The following is a 17,678-nucleotide window of genomic DNA, read 5'->3' on the forward strand; positions in this document are numbered from 1 at the left end:
CTACAATCGGAGATTAGGCCTGATTGAAATGAAGTGGGTGGCTAACTAGCTAGCTAGCTTCCTTCTAAGGCAGCAGTAAGTGGAGGTGAACCTTATCTGACTGATTTGGAACTCCCTAAACAGAAAGCGCACTGCAGACTTGACTCACAATTGATCCTGTAGAGTTTGGTGTTAGCATGCGGCTATAAGCTAACAACACAGAAACTCTCGGTTTCACAGACAGTGTTTAAAGTCTAGTCCCAGACTAAAATGCATGTTTGAGCTGTTTTAACTGAAAGCAACTTGCACTGACAACTTGCACGTTTATAAGAGCTACTAAAATGTCCTTATTTAAATAAGGCTTAATCTAACCAAACCAGCCTCAAAGTTTAGCATACATGCGTATTGGGTAGTTAATTTTAATTTGACTGATCTCTTTTTTCTGTCTATATGGTTAAAAGCACATGAGTGTCATCTCAAAGTGCACCAGGATCACTTTTAATATTCAGAAAGACTAGCATTCCGACCATTTAGCATTTATTAGTAATGTGCTCACTGCTTAAACCCTAGCTAATCAGCCTTCTAGATCAGCTAATGGCCATAAATGGCTATAGCTTGTAGCCATTTTAAACCAGCTACCACCTAGTCCCGCTGGATTTCAGCAGGGTTAAGGAGTTTTTAATCATTTCAAGACAAATTACATTCAGACATTTTCCAGAAATCATTTTTTTCCCTAATAAATGTCAGACAAAAATGCCCTTGTCATAAAACATTCAACTATTGTCAGATGCTACAAATAGTTTTCAGATGCACACAGTAAAACAATGTTTGTTTTTATTGAAATGTTTTCTACTCTTAGATTTTTTTGACAGAAAAGTACCATGATATCCATGGTTTTTGGATATGGTACCATGATTATACCCTTGATTTTTTGGACATTATATTCATACCCAGGGTTATGTTATACTGGCAGCTAGCAGCTAGTAAAAAGTAGTTAGCTACCAAGCTAGCTAACGCCTGCTGATGTGTAAATGAGCAGTTTCAAATCCTATTTAGTGGATTTTATTCCTGAATATTCAGTTGTGTTGTCCTCGGATTTGATTTGATAAGTTTTTTTATCATGTGAATGTGATATTAGCTGTAGTAATATACACAAGCAGCAACACACAGACTAAATGTGATGTCTGTTTTGAAGTTTAGGAAGCTAAAGGTTGCTAAACATTCAGTGAGGTGAATATTAGCTTGTACTTTTTTTTTACTGTGGTAATACCATGGTATTCTTTGAAGTACCTAACCATGGCAATCATTCAATATTCTGCCATTTATCAAACTACCATAGTTTTGCTATCTGATTCACTGATACCATGGTATCACCACAGTATTCTTTTGTAAAGGATGTTGTCTTTCTCTCTCGCCGTCTGGCTCTGGCCCCAGACTGAGGTGTCTGCTCATGTTTGGAAGTGTGGATGAGTCGAGTCATCTCCTCTCCGGGAACCCGCGGGCTCCTGTTCACTGTCTGCTTGACTCTCACGCAAGGCTGTCTGTCACGTCCCTGCGCTACACACCCCAAAAAACAGAGAGAGAACAAAAGATTTCATTTATTGTCGCCCAGCGGTTCATTTACAGCGAATGAAAGTGATGTTTCTATCAAGCCTTCGCTTTCCCAGGCCTGGCATCTCTTCACAACGTGTTAACAATGTTGCACGTCTATATAAAGTTTTGTTAGCCAATAAATGTGCACACCGCAAAGCCAGTTTCCCAGACACCGATTAAGTTTAGTTCTGGACTAAATTGTGCTATGAACAGGGATTTTTCTTTAAAAGTAAAGAACTTGGGTCGTTTTCACAGATAATTGAACTTCTTATTCTGAACCTAAAGTCCTAAATGGTCTCTTTTCCTCGATACATTTGCGTCAACAACACTAGCACTGTGCTAGCATTAGCCATTTACAGTGCCTCGGTAACAACTCAGCACTCAGTAAAACTCATTTGAAAATGGTAGCAGTTGTTCACTTCGACTATTCAATGAGTTGCGTCTGGGTCAACTAGTTAGAGATTGGCCTTTCCCTCAGATATTAAACCGTTTTGTTGCATTGTCCTTGGTATTTTCAATGTTTTCATGGCCATTTCACTCCAAATCCCCAAGAAAGACTGTTGCTACACAAGACACTTTTTCATCCTCTCTCTTTTTCTCAACTGCCTTTAGTCTGTCAATAGTTATTAGTTCAACTACATCTCTCCGGCCTCTCTTTTCTTTCCAGCTCAATTGATTTTCAGTTTGCTGATGAAAGGGCCGGCCCGCGCTATCATAATTCAACACAGGCCTCCGAAAGTAGGTGACTGAGCACCATTGTGTTCAATGCTTCTGGCCTATACCATCTTATGCAAGTTATTATATTTCCAGTGTCATAGAAACAAAATTGCACCATGACGTTATTACGGCAACAGGGAGTAAGTATTAGAGGCAAATTCACAATTTTTTTGAGAATTATTAGATATTTTATTTTATCTAACACAAAATTAGCTGAGCTAGTTTAAACACATAAAATCGTTGTGACGTTTTTGGCTGGATGTAACGAAAAATTGTAATGCCATAATTCAATCTACTAAATTGATACCTACCTTCTTTCCTTCAAAAACCCTTTTAAACACATTCATTCTCTGTATATTCTTCAGCTCTTGGTCTGTGATCTTTTTTCTTTTTTTTTTATCTAACTGTGTAAAGTGATCTTGAGCTTTGGAAAGGCACTATAAAAATAAAACATTATTATTAGTAGTAGTATTAATTTAAATTTTGTGATTTTAATTTCCCCCAAAATTTTCTTGCATTACAAAAAATTACAACACAAGATAAAATGCAGGAATTAAATTGTGCAAGCATGTCTCAAATTTTAGAGTTAAAAAAAGAGCATTTAAGGCAAACCTCAAATAAAATGAATAGCAAATAAAACAGCTCATATCATATTTGTTTATATAATATTTCATATTAATTCTCTGAATGTTAAGCACCTTTTTATCTAAAATGTATATTCACTGGTCAGTCATACAGTGTTTTTATTATTATTATTATTATTATTATTAAAGTATTATAATATGTATTCATATTTATAATGAACTTTTATTTTTATATTTTCAGTTTTCATTTTAAATTTATATTGTTATGTCTTTTTAGTTATTTGTAATTAGCTTTATTTTTCATTTTAGTATTTATTTTTTATTTTAGTAATTCTTCAATTTATTTTATTACAGTTATTAATAATTTTCATCTTATATTTATCTAATTGTTTTTCAGCTTTATTTCAACCAAAAACATTTTTAATTTTAACGTTTAGTAACCATCGCAACACTGCTAGGAAGGATTTATCTACTAACAGAATGTTACTGAGTCTGACACACACACACACACACACACACAAGCACACGTGGATTTGAGAGCATATTCGCCTGTTGCAGATCAGTGGGAGTCACCATGTTGCGCTCCACGAGTCCGACTCTGTCATCCGAGACACGGAGAGAGGGAGAGATTGGATGGGGTGTTTGTGGACGAAGGAAGGTAAAAGATCAATACTGGAATCAAAGGTGTGTGAAGAGCAGAAATAGAGCGTGTGTGTATGTCTCTCACACCTCCGCTAGTTCTGTTCCCATCTCTGTCTCGTTGATGGCTTGTCCAGTATCGTCCATTATGGCTTCACTCTCTCAGCAGGGGTCACAGCAGCAGGGGTTTATGTGTGTGTGTGTGTGTGTGTGCGTGTGTGTGTGGAAGCAGGGCACAGTCTCAAGGGCGAGTCAGGACATTCTGCCCGCGAGTTACCCCTTCTTTCAGACCATACTTTTAGCAACGGATTTATGTCTACAAGAAACATATGTGACAAATTTGTATTCTATTAAAATACATATAAAAATACAAAAGATGTCCAGTGTTCCAACACCACGTAAAAAAATAAACGGTAATTTCGACTTTTTATATCATTATTCTGACTTTTTTTCTCGCAATTCTGACTTTTTTTTTTTTTTTTTTTTTTTTGAACTGGAGGTTCATATCTCGCAATTTGAACTGTGTATAACTATATATCACAATTCTGAGAAAAAGTCAGAACTGTGAGATATAAATTCACAGTTGAGAGAGAAAAAAAAGGCAGAATTGTGAGATATAAACTTGCAACTGAGAGAAAAAAAAGTCAGAATTATGAGATATAGGCTAAAGTTGCAATTGAGAGGAAAAAGTCAGAATTATGAGATATAAACTCGCAATTGAGAGAAAATGTCAGAATTAAGCACAATTGTGAGATATAAACTTGCATTGAGAGGAAAAAAATCAGAATTGTGAGATTTAAAGTTACAGTTGCAAAAAAAAAAAAAAAAAAAAAAAAGTAAAAATAGTGATATAAAAAGTCGCGATTAGGGCTGTCAAGATTCCTTCATTACATTTGAATTCTCTATTGCAATTTACCTATGTCAATTTACTGGCAAAATACCTGAAGTGGCGCAATATTACACCATTTTCTAAGGATTTACGATATATTATAACCATTTAAAAATCATAATATACTGTAGCATGGTGATATTGTGAAATCCCAAATTCTGCAATTCAATTAAATAAATAAATGCGCTCTGTGTTTCAGAGTAAACCACGGCGCTTTATCTATTTACATGCGTGCAGGTTATGCGTTTCTTCCAGCGTCTCAGAGCGGCTCCGTAAACGCTGCGCTGTTTGTTTGGGTTTCAGATAACGTGCATTTAGGAACACATAAAGTCTGACGCGCTTTCGTGTTTCATAACGAATTGTTGCACTGTGATCATGTACATGTGTGTAAAGAAGCGCATCACAGCAGCTCGGTTAACAAACTGTGAGTTTGGGCTGTTTATAACGTTCATCTGGGTACACAACATGCACCATTTCACCAGATTTGTATCGTAAATCATTTATAAACCTCAATATGTTTCTAAATATGCAAATTGTTGTTCAGTGCAATTTTATAATAAATGTTGCTCTTAGTTTGCATGTTTTGATGTTCACATTCTTGTTCAAGAAATTAGAGTGGCTGTAGCATTTCTACTGTAAAGAAGTGGCCAAATATTAAAGATTAAGTGGACATTTGAATGAAATGTTGTTTGGCCAATATTAAAGGCACACTATGCAGTTTCCGTTTTTGTCAAACAGCGACCCCTAGAGTCGCTGTGGAGTACTTGTATTTAACAAGTACTTGTATCTGTCGTAAATACCACTCACCCAGAGCCGTCTCTGCATAAGGTAGGCCTATACCAAAATACTGTGCACCCTGAGTTTAAATGTACATACATTTTTAAAAAGCCACTAAAATTATGCTTTTATGAATGAGGCGATACAAATAAGCGGCTAGTATAGATTTTATAGTTTTTGTATTGAAGTCTATATTGAAGGGTACAATTTAACAGGTATATTCTGCTATTAAACTACACTTCTGATGTATTTTGTTTTGCATTCATAGGTCATTTTCTGAGGGAGTTCAGGTATGCTGTACATTGACCTTTCCCGAGAACATACAGCAAGTGAATATTGGCTGCCAGCTTGTCCTCCGAGTCCCCGTGCCACAACGACTCCAGTCACGGTCCGCCACGTTTCACAGGACACAGTGGAAAAACGAATATCAAATATTAATACAGCCCGTGTCCCAGAAGACCAACCATGCCTCCCACTCCTCTAACCAGACTCCATCTCTTCTAGAAGATTCAGTTGAATACTGTGCCTTTTTAAGACTTCCACCATGTATGTAAATGACCTCTGTTCTTCTGTTACCACTAATGAGACTGACTGTTTGTGGCTCCTCTGTTAGACCCCAACTGATCAATAAACTGTTTGGCATCTGCCCTTGGCCATTTTAATACTGTGGTATCCATTCTGACCTCTCCGTGGGATCTTAATTATGTTTAACGGGATCACTATGTTCCTTTACTTTAGCAGTAATGACCGGTTTTTATAATTCCAAGCAGAAATTATATAAATGATTCACCCCGGACTCAAATGCCAGGTTTTTAAGACTACAGCTGTGCTTTAATAGAAGCAACAAATATCTTTATTAGGAGTTCTGAATAAGGTAATGATCACTATAACTACCACTCACCAAACCCCTTTCTGCATGTTCAATCGATACGCCAGTAGGTGAAGACAAGACTGTCTTTATGAGCGACAGACAGTTGACGGCATCCATTGACTTCCATAGTAAAAAATACTATGGAAGTCAATGTGTGCGTTAAAGGCACACTATGCAGTTTCCGTTCATCTCAAACAGCGCCCCCTAGAGTCGCTGTGGAGTACTTGTATTTAACGTTACTGTCGTAAATACCACTAACGCAGAGCCGTCTCTGCACTCTTCCGACTGCACTTTCTTCGTTTTCTTTTGTCGACTCTGCCATGATTCACGTCTGAAATGCGTACTAGAGTCCATAGAGGCTGCTTCATATGTTGTTGATGTATGTGACGTCATGCCGTAAAGCAAGTCGTGATTCTCGCGAGATTTGTCGGGGCGCCACCTCTCAAACCTGCATTAAGGTACAAATCTTGCATAGTGTGCCTTTAAATTCTAGTCTTCTAATTAAATCTAACTAAATTATCTTCTTTTGTGTTCAACAGAAGAAAGAAAATCTTAAAGGTTTGGAACAACATGAGGGTGAGTATATGATGACAAATCTTTTTTGGGGTGAACTATCCCTTTAATGTGTTTTTTTGCTGTTGTTAACTTTCATAATGGAGTGACCTAGACACTCCAGATGAGTAAGTCTCATGATTGGTCAAATGCCTGAAGGAAATGTAAACAAGGAAAGAAAAGCAAAAGACTCGCTCATAATATTTTGATGGGACTTCTGGACATTAAAACATCTTGACTGTACTGATTTGTCAACCGTGTCAACATACTTTAATACACACACACACACACACACACACATTTATATACTATATAGTACATATTTCCATATATTTATATTTTAAAAAAGGGGGGCTGTCAAGAAAGATCCAAAAATTGACAGGGGAAAGGATTTTTCCCTAGATATGGTTATTTCTTCCATCACTGCTTCTGTTTTATTGTCTTTTTGAGGATACAAAGCTTTCATTTTAACTGTTCAAATACTTATGTCAAGATCCATTAGTTTTGATGCTAACATTTCAGCGTTCTGCTACACCCAGACGCTGTGCCGTGCTAACCAGACAGTATTTATTCAAAACGAGCTCGATTCCCATTCTTATTCATCTGAACTGGTTTCCCAAGGGGAAACTTTCTCTGAAAAACAGGAAAATTGTTGCACAGTTCAAAGAGGACTCTTTTTAATCAATCCAACAGTTCCCGTGAGCACAGAGTGGGGCCCCAGCAAATTCTTTGCTTGTACGTCACAGAATTTATTTCCTACAAAACTATTTAGTCTAAAGACTAAAGTCTGCTCTTATCTTAAGGTCACACACCTCTATGGAAAACAGGCAGTGTGCAAGTTTATACAGAAGACAAACATGAGCCACACTCAGGGTTTCTCCAACTTTGGGCGTTTTTCCCAGCTGTTGATTTTTATTAAAATGGACACATTTCAACATTCTTCTTTACAAACATTAGAACCATCTAGTATACTTTTTCGGATATTATCTTTCACGTAGTGTGTAATATAGCTGTTTGTGAAAGTACAAGGTCTGCAAAGTTTCCAAAATCAAAGTGCATGACAAATTAAGTTATTGTCTGCCAAAAGAAAGAATCAAATCTAAACTGCCTGGAATGAGTTGTTAGTAATTAGCCAGTCTTACTTCCTGTTACAAACATATGTAGGTTTGTAACAAATTTGCATAATGGAAGCCTATGGTCTTCATTGGCTACCTACGAACAACTTTGACCCGCTCTCAAAAATTTTATTTGTTGTATCACAGTGTATCAAGTGCTGAGGAAGCTTTGGAGATGAAATCCAGATATGGTAATGGACGTTTTATTTCCAGCAGTAGACTAATCACAACAGACTGGGTCATCTGACCAATCAGAGCAGAGTAGACCAATCACAACAGACTGAGCCATCTAACCAATCAGAGCAGAGTAGACCAATCACAACAGACTGGGCCATCTGACCAATCAGAGCAGAGTAGACCAATCACAACAGACTGGGAATATCTGACCAATCAGAGCAGAGAAGACCAATCACAACAGACTGGGCCATCTGACCAATCAGAGCAGAGTAGACCAATCACAACAGACTGGGTCATCTGACCAATCAGAGCAGAGTAGACCAATCACAACAGACTGAGCCATCTAACCAATCAGAACAGAGTAGACCAATCACAACAGACTGGGTCATCTGACCAATCAGAGCAGAGTAGACCAATCACAACAGACTGGGTCATCTGACCAATCAGAGCAGAGTAGACCAATCACAACAGACTGAGCCATCTGACCAATCAGAGCAGAGTAGACCAATCACAACAGACTGGGCCATCTGACCAATCAGAGCAGAGTAGACCAATCACAACAGACTGGGCCATCTGACCAATCAGAGCAGAGTAGACCAATCACAACAGACTGGGACATATGACCAATCTAAACAGAGTAAACAGTTGGGCCCCATTTAGTAAATACTATGGTCAATCATATCTTATATGGTCAATACTATAAGTCAATGGGGTCCATAAACTGTTTGGTTACCGACATTCTTCAAAATATCTTATTTTGTGTTCAGCAGAAATGATAAGCATGTGAATTGCCTGTATAAATGACAAACATTTTGGCCTTTAGGAAAATATCTCCACATAAATTGCGAGAAACCAAGTAACTGTCACCATTCTGGCAATATTTCACTGGTAATTTTTCCTGAATTTAATTAACCAAGACAAAAAAACACCCAAAAAAATATGTCTGCTTTGTGTTTAACATTTCTCTGTCAATATGACTAAAGCAAAAATACAGCATCTCTCTAAACATGTTTTTTCCATGTTTATTTGAATCTATCAAAAGCGCTAAGATTTACAGGCTACAGCTGTGCTGCAAGCAATAATGGAGACACTTTTTTGTTTTGTTTTTAGTCTCTCTAAAATATCTTTCATCCCACACTGTTCATACTAAAAACATGAATAATACCTCAAATTAAAAAAAAAATCCTTTAGCCACTTAACAACACATTAGCAACCAGACCCAGAACAGCATAAAAAACACTTAGCATTAAGCTAACAACCACTTAAAACCCTTCAAGAACATAGAGGCAAAAACAGAAGTTTAAATAACACTGTTATCTTGCTAATTTTAAGCTTTGGAGTAAAATGCTGATCTAAACCAGCCTTTCTTTTCAATTATAGGCAGAACTTGCACAAAACAACATGGCTAACTCATTCCAGATTAGCAGGCAGGAGAGAATGAACTGCTAATGCCACTTTACTCTCACACAGGAGCATTGTGTGCCAAATTAGGACATTTTACACCACAGAAATTTAAGCTTTGTGGTCAAAACAGACATTTCTGGACGTAGTGTACTCGATACGAACCGCAGATGTAAACAAGTGAATCAGTGAAACAATGCATAGGGCAACAGAAAAACGGGCTTTATCCTCGGAGGTAAACAGTGAGGGAAAATATCTTCTATCTTCTCTGTTTTTCTTCCAACCAAACAGATGAGCAGTCAATTAGTGACGTCATCATGATGGAGGCAGATGTGAGGCAGTCGACGGAATCTAAATATTTGCCCATGACTTATTTCGTGTCCTCGCTGACCTTTCATTTTTGTTCCGTTCTTTGATCCATTTCTTCTTCTTTGTTTTTCAGGGTTGTTGTTGTTGGATGTTGCTGAAGTTTATCGGGTTTACGATCTTTCTAGTCCTCCTTAAAGGTATAGTGTCTATTTTTTTCAATGTTTAATGTACTTTTACTGCTAAGCCCAACACAGCAACATTGGCTCAACCAATAGAGTGCAACTGTTCCCTTTTTTTTCCATTCATTTCCCCAATGGGATTTAAAAAAAGTCTTCACTAAAGCGTTTTAAGCCATGAACCAAGCTACGAGGTGAATTACAAAACTTTGATTTGAAGCAATATATTTTATAGTTTATTGCAAAATAAAATCTTAAACTTTTTTGAGACAGTAGGCAGACCCACTTGATTACGTCATTTGTAGTGCTTCATGGGAGTGGGCGGAGCTAACTAGATTTTTACCAGCTGTAGCGACCAGTAACGAACACCAGTTCGTTCTCCGATTTTGTTTGAAGTCTGTCGGGGCCTTTAGCATTAGCATCTAGTTATACAGTATATTGCCTTTATTATTTTTTGGTTTGTACATTTAAAAATGTGTCAGCTTCAGTGTTTTACGTTTCTTATTATTTCAACAAAAACGTCAAAAGCTCCACCTCCACTGCTGTGCAAAGGATTGTGGTTAAAGGGGGGGTACAATGGTGTTTCATGTATTCAGAGTTGTTTACAGTGTTAAAGAGATAGATTCTCATGCTAAACATGGGCAAAGTTTTAAAAAAATATTTTGGACGAATAACGGAGAATTTCTATGCTGAAAATCTTACTTCCGGGTTGGTACAAGTTTCGGCTGGTTTTTTTTAGATCGTGGATCTAATGACGTAGATCAGAATGCAACTCCTCTCGGAAAAGCGCGCCCGCGAGCACGTCGACTAGAGGAGAGCGAGACCGCGCACATCAACGCGCTTCAACAGGAAATCATCGGCAGCGCTGCATAGGATTTGTTCAAGAATGTCTCCAAAAAAGTGTGTATTTGGATGTGAGGGAAAGCTTACCGTGTTCAGTTTTCCAAAGAACCCAGTGTTACAGGAACAGTGATTGCAGTTTGTTTTTCCGGGGCAGCAACGGAGTGTAGGAAGTGCGGTTGTGTGTTCTGGTCGTTTCAGTGACGAATGTTTTATTAACAAGGCTCAGGTCGACACTGGATTTGCAAATCGTTTGCTATTAAAACGTGGAGTGGTCCCAGTGATAAAAGACCCCATTCATGTAAGTACAACTGGATCAGATTTCTGTCTTTTGCTGGAAATCTAGCACTACCGCTTGACTCTATAGCTCCGCCTCCAGGACCTCGGCTTTTTCCGGAGAGAATCGGAAAGCTGTATTTTTCTTTTCTAAATATAATAAAACTAAACACTTTTTTGAGATATTAAGGATGCACTACTACTCTATAGGTACTCAAGATTAACATGAGATTAGGTGAAACTGTGCATGTTATGTACCCTTTAATAATAGGCCAAATAGCATGCTACATGCTACTACCTATGCATAGTGTTTGGGGTAACGCATTACAAGTAACGTTAGTTGCGTAATCAGATTACATTTTTCAAGTAACTAGAAAAGTTACTTTTAATAGTAACTTTCCCCAACACTGCCTATGCATATAAGCATATCATCCAAGCACTTTTGCGTTATTTTCAATGTTGGGACACATTAATCCTAACTCTGCTAGAATAAAGAACTAGCAGGCATGCAACAAAAATGTAGACATGTAAATGGTTCTGTTATAGCATTCAGACAAACATATTTTACCTGTAAAAGTAAAAAGCACATGGTTTTCAGTTTAAATGAGCTTGACTCTTCTGTATACAGTGGCTTTCCTCTCCTCTAGTAACCTTTTTCTTTGTCACTCTCGATCCTCTTTTCCCCTGCAGTAAAACACGAGGGGTGTTACATTTGATCTGTCTGTTTTAGTAAGTCTCTCTCTCTCTTTCTCTCTCTCTCTCACTCTCTCTCTCCCAGCTGAGCTCTTGGCATTCCTGCCCACAACATCAATGTCATTAGTTCAAAGTCTTTCCTTTTTTTCACCGGACAGTCTGTCCACCATGAGATGTACAAGCCTCTCTATCTCTATATCCCCTCTGCCCCAGTTAACTTATTCCACCAGCGTAAATGTAAGTAATCAGCTGTCGCACAGCTGTTTTTACTCGCAATTGTGTTGGTCTGCTTTAATTGAGTACTGGAGCCCCCTTTCATCATTAATAAACATAATGACATAAACATTGCCGTGGAGGTGAATTAAACTGCCGGACCAGTGTATACTTGGATATATTTGAAGTCATTTAGACCCTACTACACTTAAAATGCCTTTTGGTGATTTGGTGACTTTGAGTATGAGTAATGAATACCATGGTTTTACTATCTGAGAACACCATCAATGTACCATGGTCTGCAAACAATACTCTTTTGTAAGGGGATTTGACTTTCCACTGAACCCTCTGTTTTTACATTTAACTTCATTACCAAACATCTGATTCATCCTGTGACTCATTAGAATCGGATGATTTAAGTTCATGTTCAGTGTTTTTGGAGCGTATGTTTACAGAACAGCTGGATAAGACTCAGTGAGACAGAGAGAGAGGGGTGGCATTTTAAAGCTTTGTTATAAACATAATCTAATGGGTGGTCTGTGTTTTTGTGCAGTTATCTATGGCCCACTCATTGCGCCGTTCCAGGATCTCTGATGTTTTTCTCCCTAGTGCAATGATGTTTTAATGTTAAACGCCGTTGACCTCTGCTGGTCGGGAAGTGAACTGCACGGACAGCATTAATGCCAGGGTGATCTCTGGTGGCACTTCATGGACAACTGCTCATTTGAACATTATAAAAAAAGCAGAAAGTGGTGCTTCAAAAAGTAGATAGATAGAAAGTGGTGCTTCAAAAAATAGATAGATAGATAGATAGATAGATAGATAGATAGATAGATAGATAGATAGATAGATAGATAGATAGATAGATAGATAGATAGATAGATAGATAGATAGATAGATAGATAGATAGATGGGTGGACAGATGATAGATAGATAGATAGATAGATAGATAGATAGATAGATAGATAGATAGATAGATAGATAGATAGATAGATAGATAGATAGATAGATAGATAGATAGATAGATAGATAGATAGACAGACTGAAGGAAATGATTGGATGAAAATGAATTGCCCATCCTGTAATCCAGTGAATCCAGGCAGAGGATTACAGTCTCAATGTGTCTCACTCAATCTCTCACAGTCTGCACATCAGCCGTTTACTCTGAGATGAAGCATCTTGAGTGTGTAGTAATCCCACCAAACAACACAAATCACTAGTGTGAGTGAGTGATGACCGTCTCACACACTGCACTGTATCCTGACACTGCATGTGATGCCATCCTCTATAACAGTGAGTAACCTATCTATCTATCTATCTATCTATCTATCTATCTATCTATCTATCTATCTATCTATCTATCTATCATCTGTCCACCCATCTATCTATCTATCTATCTATCTATCCATCTATCTATCTATCTATCTATCTATATATCTATCTATCTATCTACCCATCTATCTATGTATCTGTCTGTCTGTCTTTCTATCTATATCTATCCACCCATATGTCTATGTACAGTATCTATCTGTCTGTCTGTCTATCTATCTATCGATCAATCTATTTATCTATCATCTGTCTACCCATCTATGTATCTATCTGTCTGTCTATCTTTCATCTTTCTGTCTGTCTGTTTGTCTATCTATCTATCTGTCTAATTATGGCATTACTGTTTCTTTAGTTAGCCGTTTACATTTTTCCTTTAATCATGATGCATCATAAGTAATGTGTAAAAAGGTTAACAATTATTTACTGTATATTATATTACTGTATTTCTTTATTTATTTGTTTCACTATTTTGTATGGAAAGCCAATAGTAGATACTATATGATACACCAAAAAAAAAACAGCTAATAAATCAACAATTTAAGACTCTTTATAGGTCAGAGCTGCAGTTTATATCAGAGGTCCTGAATGAAACTCAACCCTCCTACTGCAGATACCAGCACAGTTACATGATCTGAGGGGCTCAGGTGAACAGCGGCGGCCCACCTGCTCTCACCGCCCAATCCTGAAGCAGCGGAGAGCACAAATTAGGTCAATCAGATCAAGATTGGACAAATAACACAATGTACAATATCAATACATACAATATTTTTTCAAATCTAAAATAAATCCACATTATTTCTACACGTCTAACATTTGTGTTCAGCAGAACTGAAATAATGCAGGACAAAGTGAGGCTTTGGAGAGCTTTAGATCTAATCCCACTTTCTCTATCCCTCCTTCCTTTTACCGATCTGAAGATGGATGGAAAGCTCAACAGGGGTTTTTCAGTTTTATCCCTCTAGTAATATCCCAAACACAAAGAAATAAGCTGGTTATAACCTTCGCTCTGTGTTTCATTAAATCTGTCATCTGCATGTATATGGACAGGATTTAGGCTGACATTAAAGCTGGTGTAAGGAGAAACTGCGCTTATAGCTGAGATGGATGAGATTTTTTTTTTTTTTCAATCCCGAGAGAGATTACGAGTCTGATTTTATAATGTATAAAAGACGGATGGAGAATATCCCATAATGCACCATGCTATGAGATCATTTACACTGGTACGTCAGTAAAACTTGGCGTCACAAACGGGATAAACGTTAAAATACGTTAAAACAAACGTTCGTTCGTTACCTTTCTGTTCAAAATATATCAAATCATAAAAAAATACAAGGATTGGAAAGTGCTACTGGATTGAAACGGCCAAAAAAATTGACATTTTCACACTTTATTCAAATATGATTAAAAATGTGATTTAGCAAGGAGATGATTTTGTGTAGTTGTGCTTGGAGTCAATTGTTTTATTCGTGATAATGCAATGAAACATGCAGACATCCTTTTTGTCATACAAAGAAATAATGAACACATGCAAAAGCAAGAGAGGATCAACAAAATATTAATAACAAGATTATGTTGAAGTCAAGGTATGCTTTTACCTGTGAGCTTTTTGGTTTTTTTTAATGCATCTTTCTTTGCATAGTAAAATAAAACCTGGCTTTTTGGGGTCATTTTATATATGTCACCAGTTTTAAAAATGCTAAATTCATAACTGCCCTCGTGAAGTGATGCGGTTTGCACCCCCTCGCTGTGTCTGCACCCTCCGCTGCCGGCGTGAAATATTAATCACTTTGCTCTTTCTCTTTTCTCTTCTCTGCCAACAGCTGCTCCTGTACAATAGCGTTTCCCTCCCGGCTCCAAACACACATAGTCTCGTGTGCACAGACACACACCTGCAGCTGCTTCCCTGATGACAGACACTAAACTCAGGTAAGAGGCAATTTAAACTTACTTTCTTCTATATAAGTTGACCTTAAGTTTTCAGAGCTGAAGTAAACCCCAGAACAGAGAGCATGCAGGGGTTTCACGATAAGATCTGTGTCCTGACAGAAGATGCGAGATACGATAGCTATCACAACACAACTGTACTATTGTGTAGAAATTCTGTATTGTTTATTATGCATTTATATTTAATAAATTGCAATGCTCTTGTAATTATAAATTAGATATTGTATTTGACAATTTAAAGTATAGGTTAGAATATATACAGGTTAAAAGGGGGAAAAGAAAATAGTGACTGTTTACGCAACCTGTGATTATTTTTTCCTATAAATTTGAACCTAAAATATAATTTTGATCAGATCAAATAAAACATTGTGGACACATCTAAACAAGTTCAACGCTCAGTACTAAACCGTCCTTGACCAGTTATTGTGTAACAGGCTTTGAACGTTCGTTTGCTCACCTGTATGGAAACACCTAGTGCAGCTCAAAATGTAATTGTCCTGTTGATACATTGGGAAAACATTTGTGTAAAAGCTCCACAAACCCGAGCTGGATCCACAATTCAATCTGATAATGATCTAATGGAGCACATAACGGAAACATTCATCATAGAGACACAATAGATTTTTAATTTTTCAACACACAATGACATGAACGCTATATCTCAGTGCATCAAAATAACAGATACAAGCGTGGCTTTACACAAACTCTCTTTGTTTTTCTACAGAACCTCCAGGATGCATCTGTTATTCATTCTTCTCTTGGTGTTGGAGGTCCAGTCCATCTCCATGAACCACAACTTCACGTGTGTCTGCAGCTGCCACATGGAGCTCAAAAGCGCCGACTGCGCCAACAGAAATTTCACCCGCCTGCCTATAGCCCTTCCACCATTCACTGAGCAACTGGACCTGTCCCGCAACAACCTGAGTGCCATCCAGCCCAGAGCCTTCCAAACCACACGAAGACTTCGCATCCTGTTCCTCAACGACAACGCCATTTACATGCTAGCCGATGGAGCGTTTTATCTGCTGGAAGATCTGTTGAGGTTGGACCTGAGCCGAAACCGAATCTCATCTCTGAGTGAAGGATTTTCACAGGGTCTCAGTTCACTGAGAGATCTGTCATTGGCTGAGAACAATTTGACCAGCTTGAACAGCAGTTATTTCGTCCACTTGGACGCATTGCAAAGACTCGACCTCAGCCATAACAATATCGAAACGATCGGAATGAGGGCGTTTGGGTCCATGAGTACCCTACGCCAGATAAAACTCGATTGGAACAATGTAACGGTTCTCAAAAATGGCATCTTCTCCATGCTACGAAATCTCGAAGTCCTAAATTTAAGTTTCAACCAGATATACAGCTTGGACGTCGGAGTGCTTTCGCCATTGACAAGTCTAGCTCTACTGGACCTCAACAACAACAGTTTTACCACTATTCAATTCATGACCTTCTTGAGTCTCAATACGTACAGCACGCACATATTGCTCAAAGAAAACGCTTGGGAGTGTATCTGCGATCTGCAGCGAGTCTTTCGGAAGCTCTGTAACGTCAAACGGCTGTTCCTGGACGACTGCGAAATCTGCCTTCAAAAACCTTCGGATGAAATGGATCCCTGCATCGGCGAGATGGTTACCGTCCTGGTCATTACGATCACAGTGATCATCACCGTTGTGGCTGCCATCGTCATGGCGGAGAAGAAAAGGGGGAAAAGGAACAAAGAAAAGCATTGGACGGAAGCCAGCGAGCTGTCCTGTGCATCGCACGATTGAACGAATGACGATATAGTGTAAAAAGGAACATTAATATCTCTTTGCTTTATACTCCTACCCAAATGTCTTACTAATTTATAAAAAGATTTAATAAAATGTCATGTGAACTCTTTGTGAACTTGTAACCAGCCAGATATGTATAGTAGCCTATGTACACATTTGAAATGAACATGAAGCTTTACTGAAGAGAACTAGTTCCAAAACAAGAATTGAACGCTTAAATGTTCAGTGTTCACCATACATGTTGAACTGAACATAACTTTTACACAAGATGGCGCTAAATAGCTATTTTTGACCTGGTTTCACAGACAGGTTTAGGACATTTAGGTAGCTTTTATAAACGTGCCTTAGAAAAAAAACATTACTGGTGTGCATCTTGAAACAAAACAATGGCACAGACATATTTTAAGATATCTGAGTGCGAGTTGTTTTCGGTTAAAACATCTTAAACATACATTTTAGTCTGGGACTAGACTAGTTCCCTTAAAAAATAAAGAATTCTGTCATAATTTACTCACCCTCAAGTTGTTTCAAACCTGTATGAATTTCTTTCTTCTGCTAAACACAAAATAAGATATTTTGAAGAATGTTGTTGGACCCCATTGACTTCCATAGTATTTTTTTCTACTATGGAAGTCAACGGGTTGAGCTGCATGCATTTTCACACCACGACAATAATGAGAAACACTAAAACAATGGGGGGAAAAAAAACATCGTGTGTTCATCTATTACATATTACGTATTTTTATAATATTGTCTAAGAGTGTCTCATGCAGTTACAATAATAATACTGTTAAACAAATAAAAGAGTGGCCAATCATCTTTGTTTACATCG

The 17,678-nt window shown here is 37.8% G+C and overlaps 1 protein-coding gene across 4 annotated transcripts; it reads left to right on the forward strand.

Moving 5' to 3' along the window:
- The first annotated feature begins 3,396 nt into the window (after positions 1–3,396).
- Positions 3,397–17,662, forward strand: LOC307169304 (uncharacterized protein). Of its 4 annotated transcripts, XM_079889862.1 has the most exons (7): positions 3,397–3,531; positions 5,447–5,724; positions 6,589–6,625; positions 9,737–9,800; positions 12,945–13,094; positions 14,951–15,056; positions 15,799–17,662. In XM_079889862.1, the coding sequence occupies exons 6-7, from the start codon at positions 15,037–15,039 to the stop codon at positions 16,841–16,843; spliced, it is 1,065 nt and encodes a 354-aa protein (XP_079745988.1). In that variant the 5' UTR covers positions 3,397–3,531; positions 5,447–5,724; positions 6,589–6,625; positions 9,737–9,800; positions 12,945–13,094; positions 14,951–15,036; the 3' UTR covers positions 16,844–17,662. The 4 variants fall into 4 exon arrangements, with proteins under 4 accessions (XP_079745988.1, XP_079745989.1, XP_079745987.1 ...); XM_079889863.1 differs by lacking the exon at positions 12,945–13,094; XM_079889861.1 differs by lacking the exons at positions 3,397–3,531; positions 5,447–5,724; positions 6,589–6,625 and adding an exon at positions 13,741–13,872.
- Positions 17,663–17,678: the final 16 nt, after the last annotated feature.

This window comes from Squalius cephalus (assembly GCF_949319135.1).
Source record: "Squalius cephalus genome assembly, chromosome: 13".
NCBI classification, from domain to species: Eukaryota; Metazoa; Chordata; class Actinopteri; order Cypriniformes; family Leuciscidae; genus Squalius; species Squalius cephalus.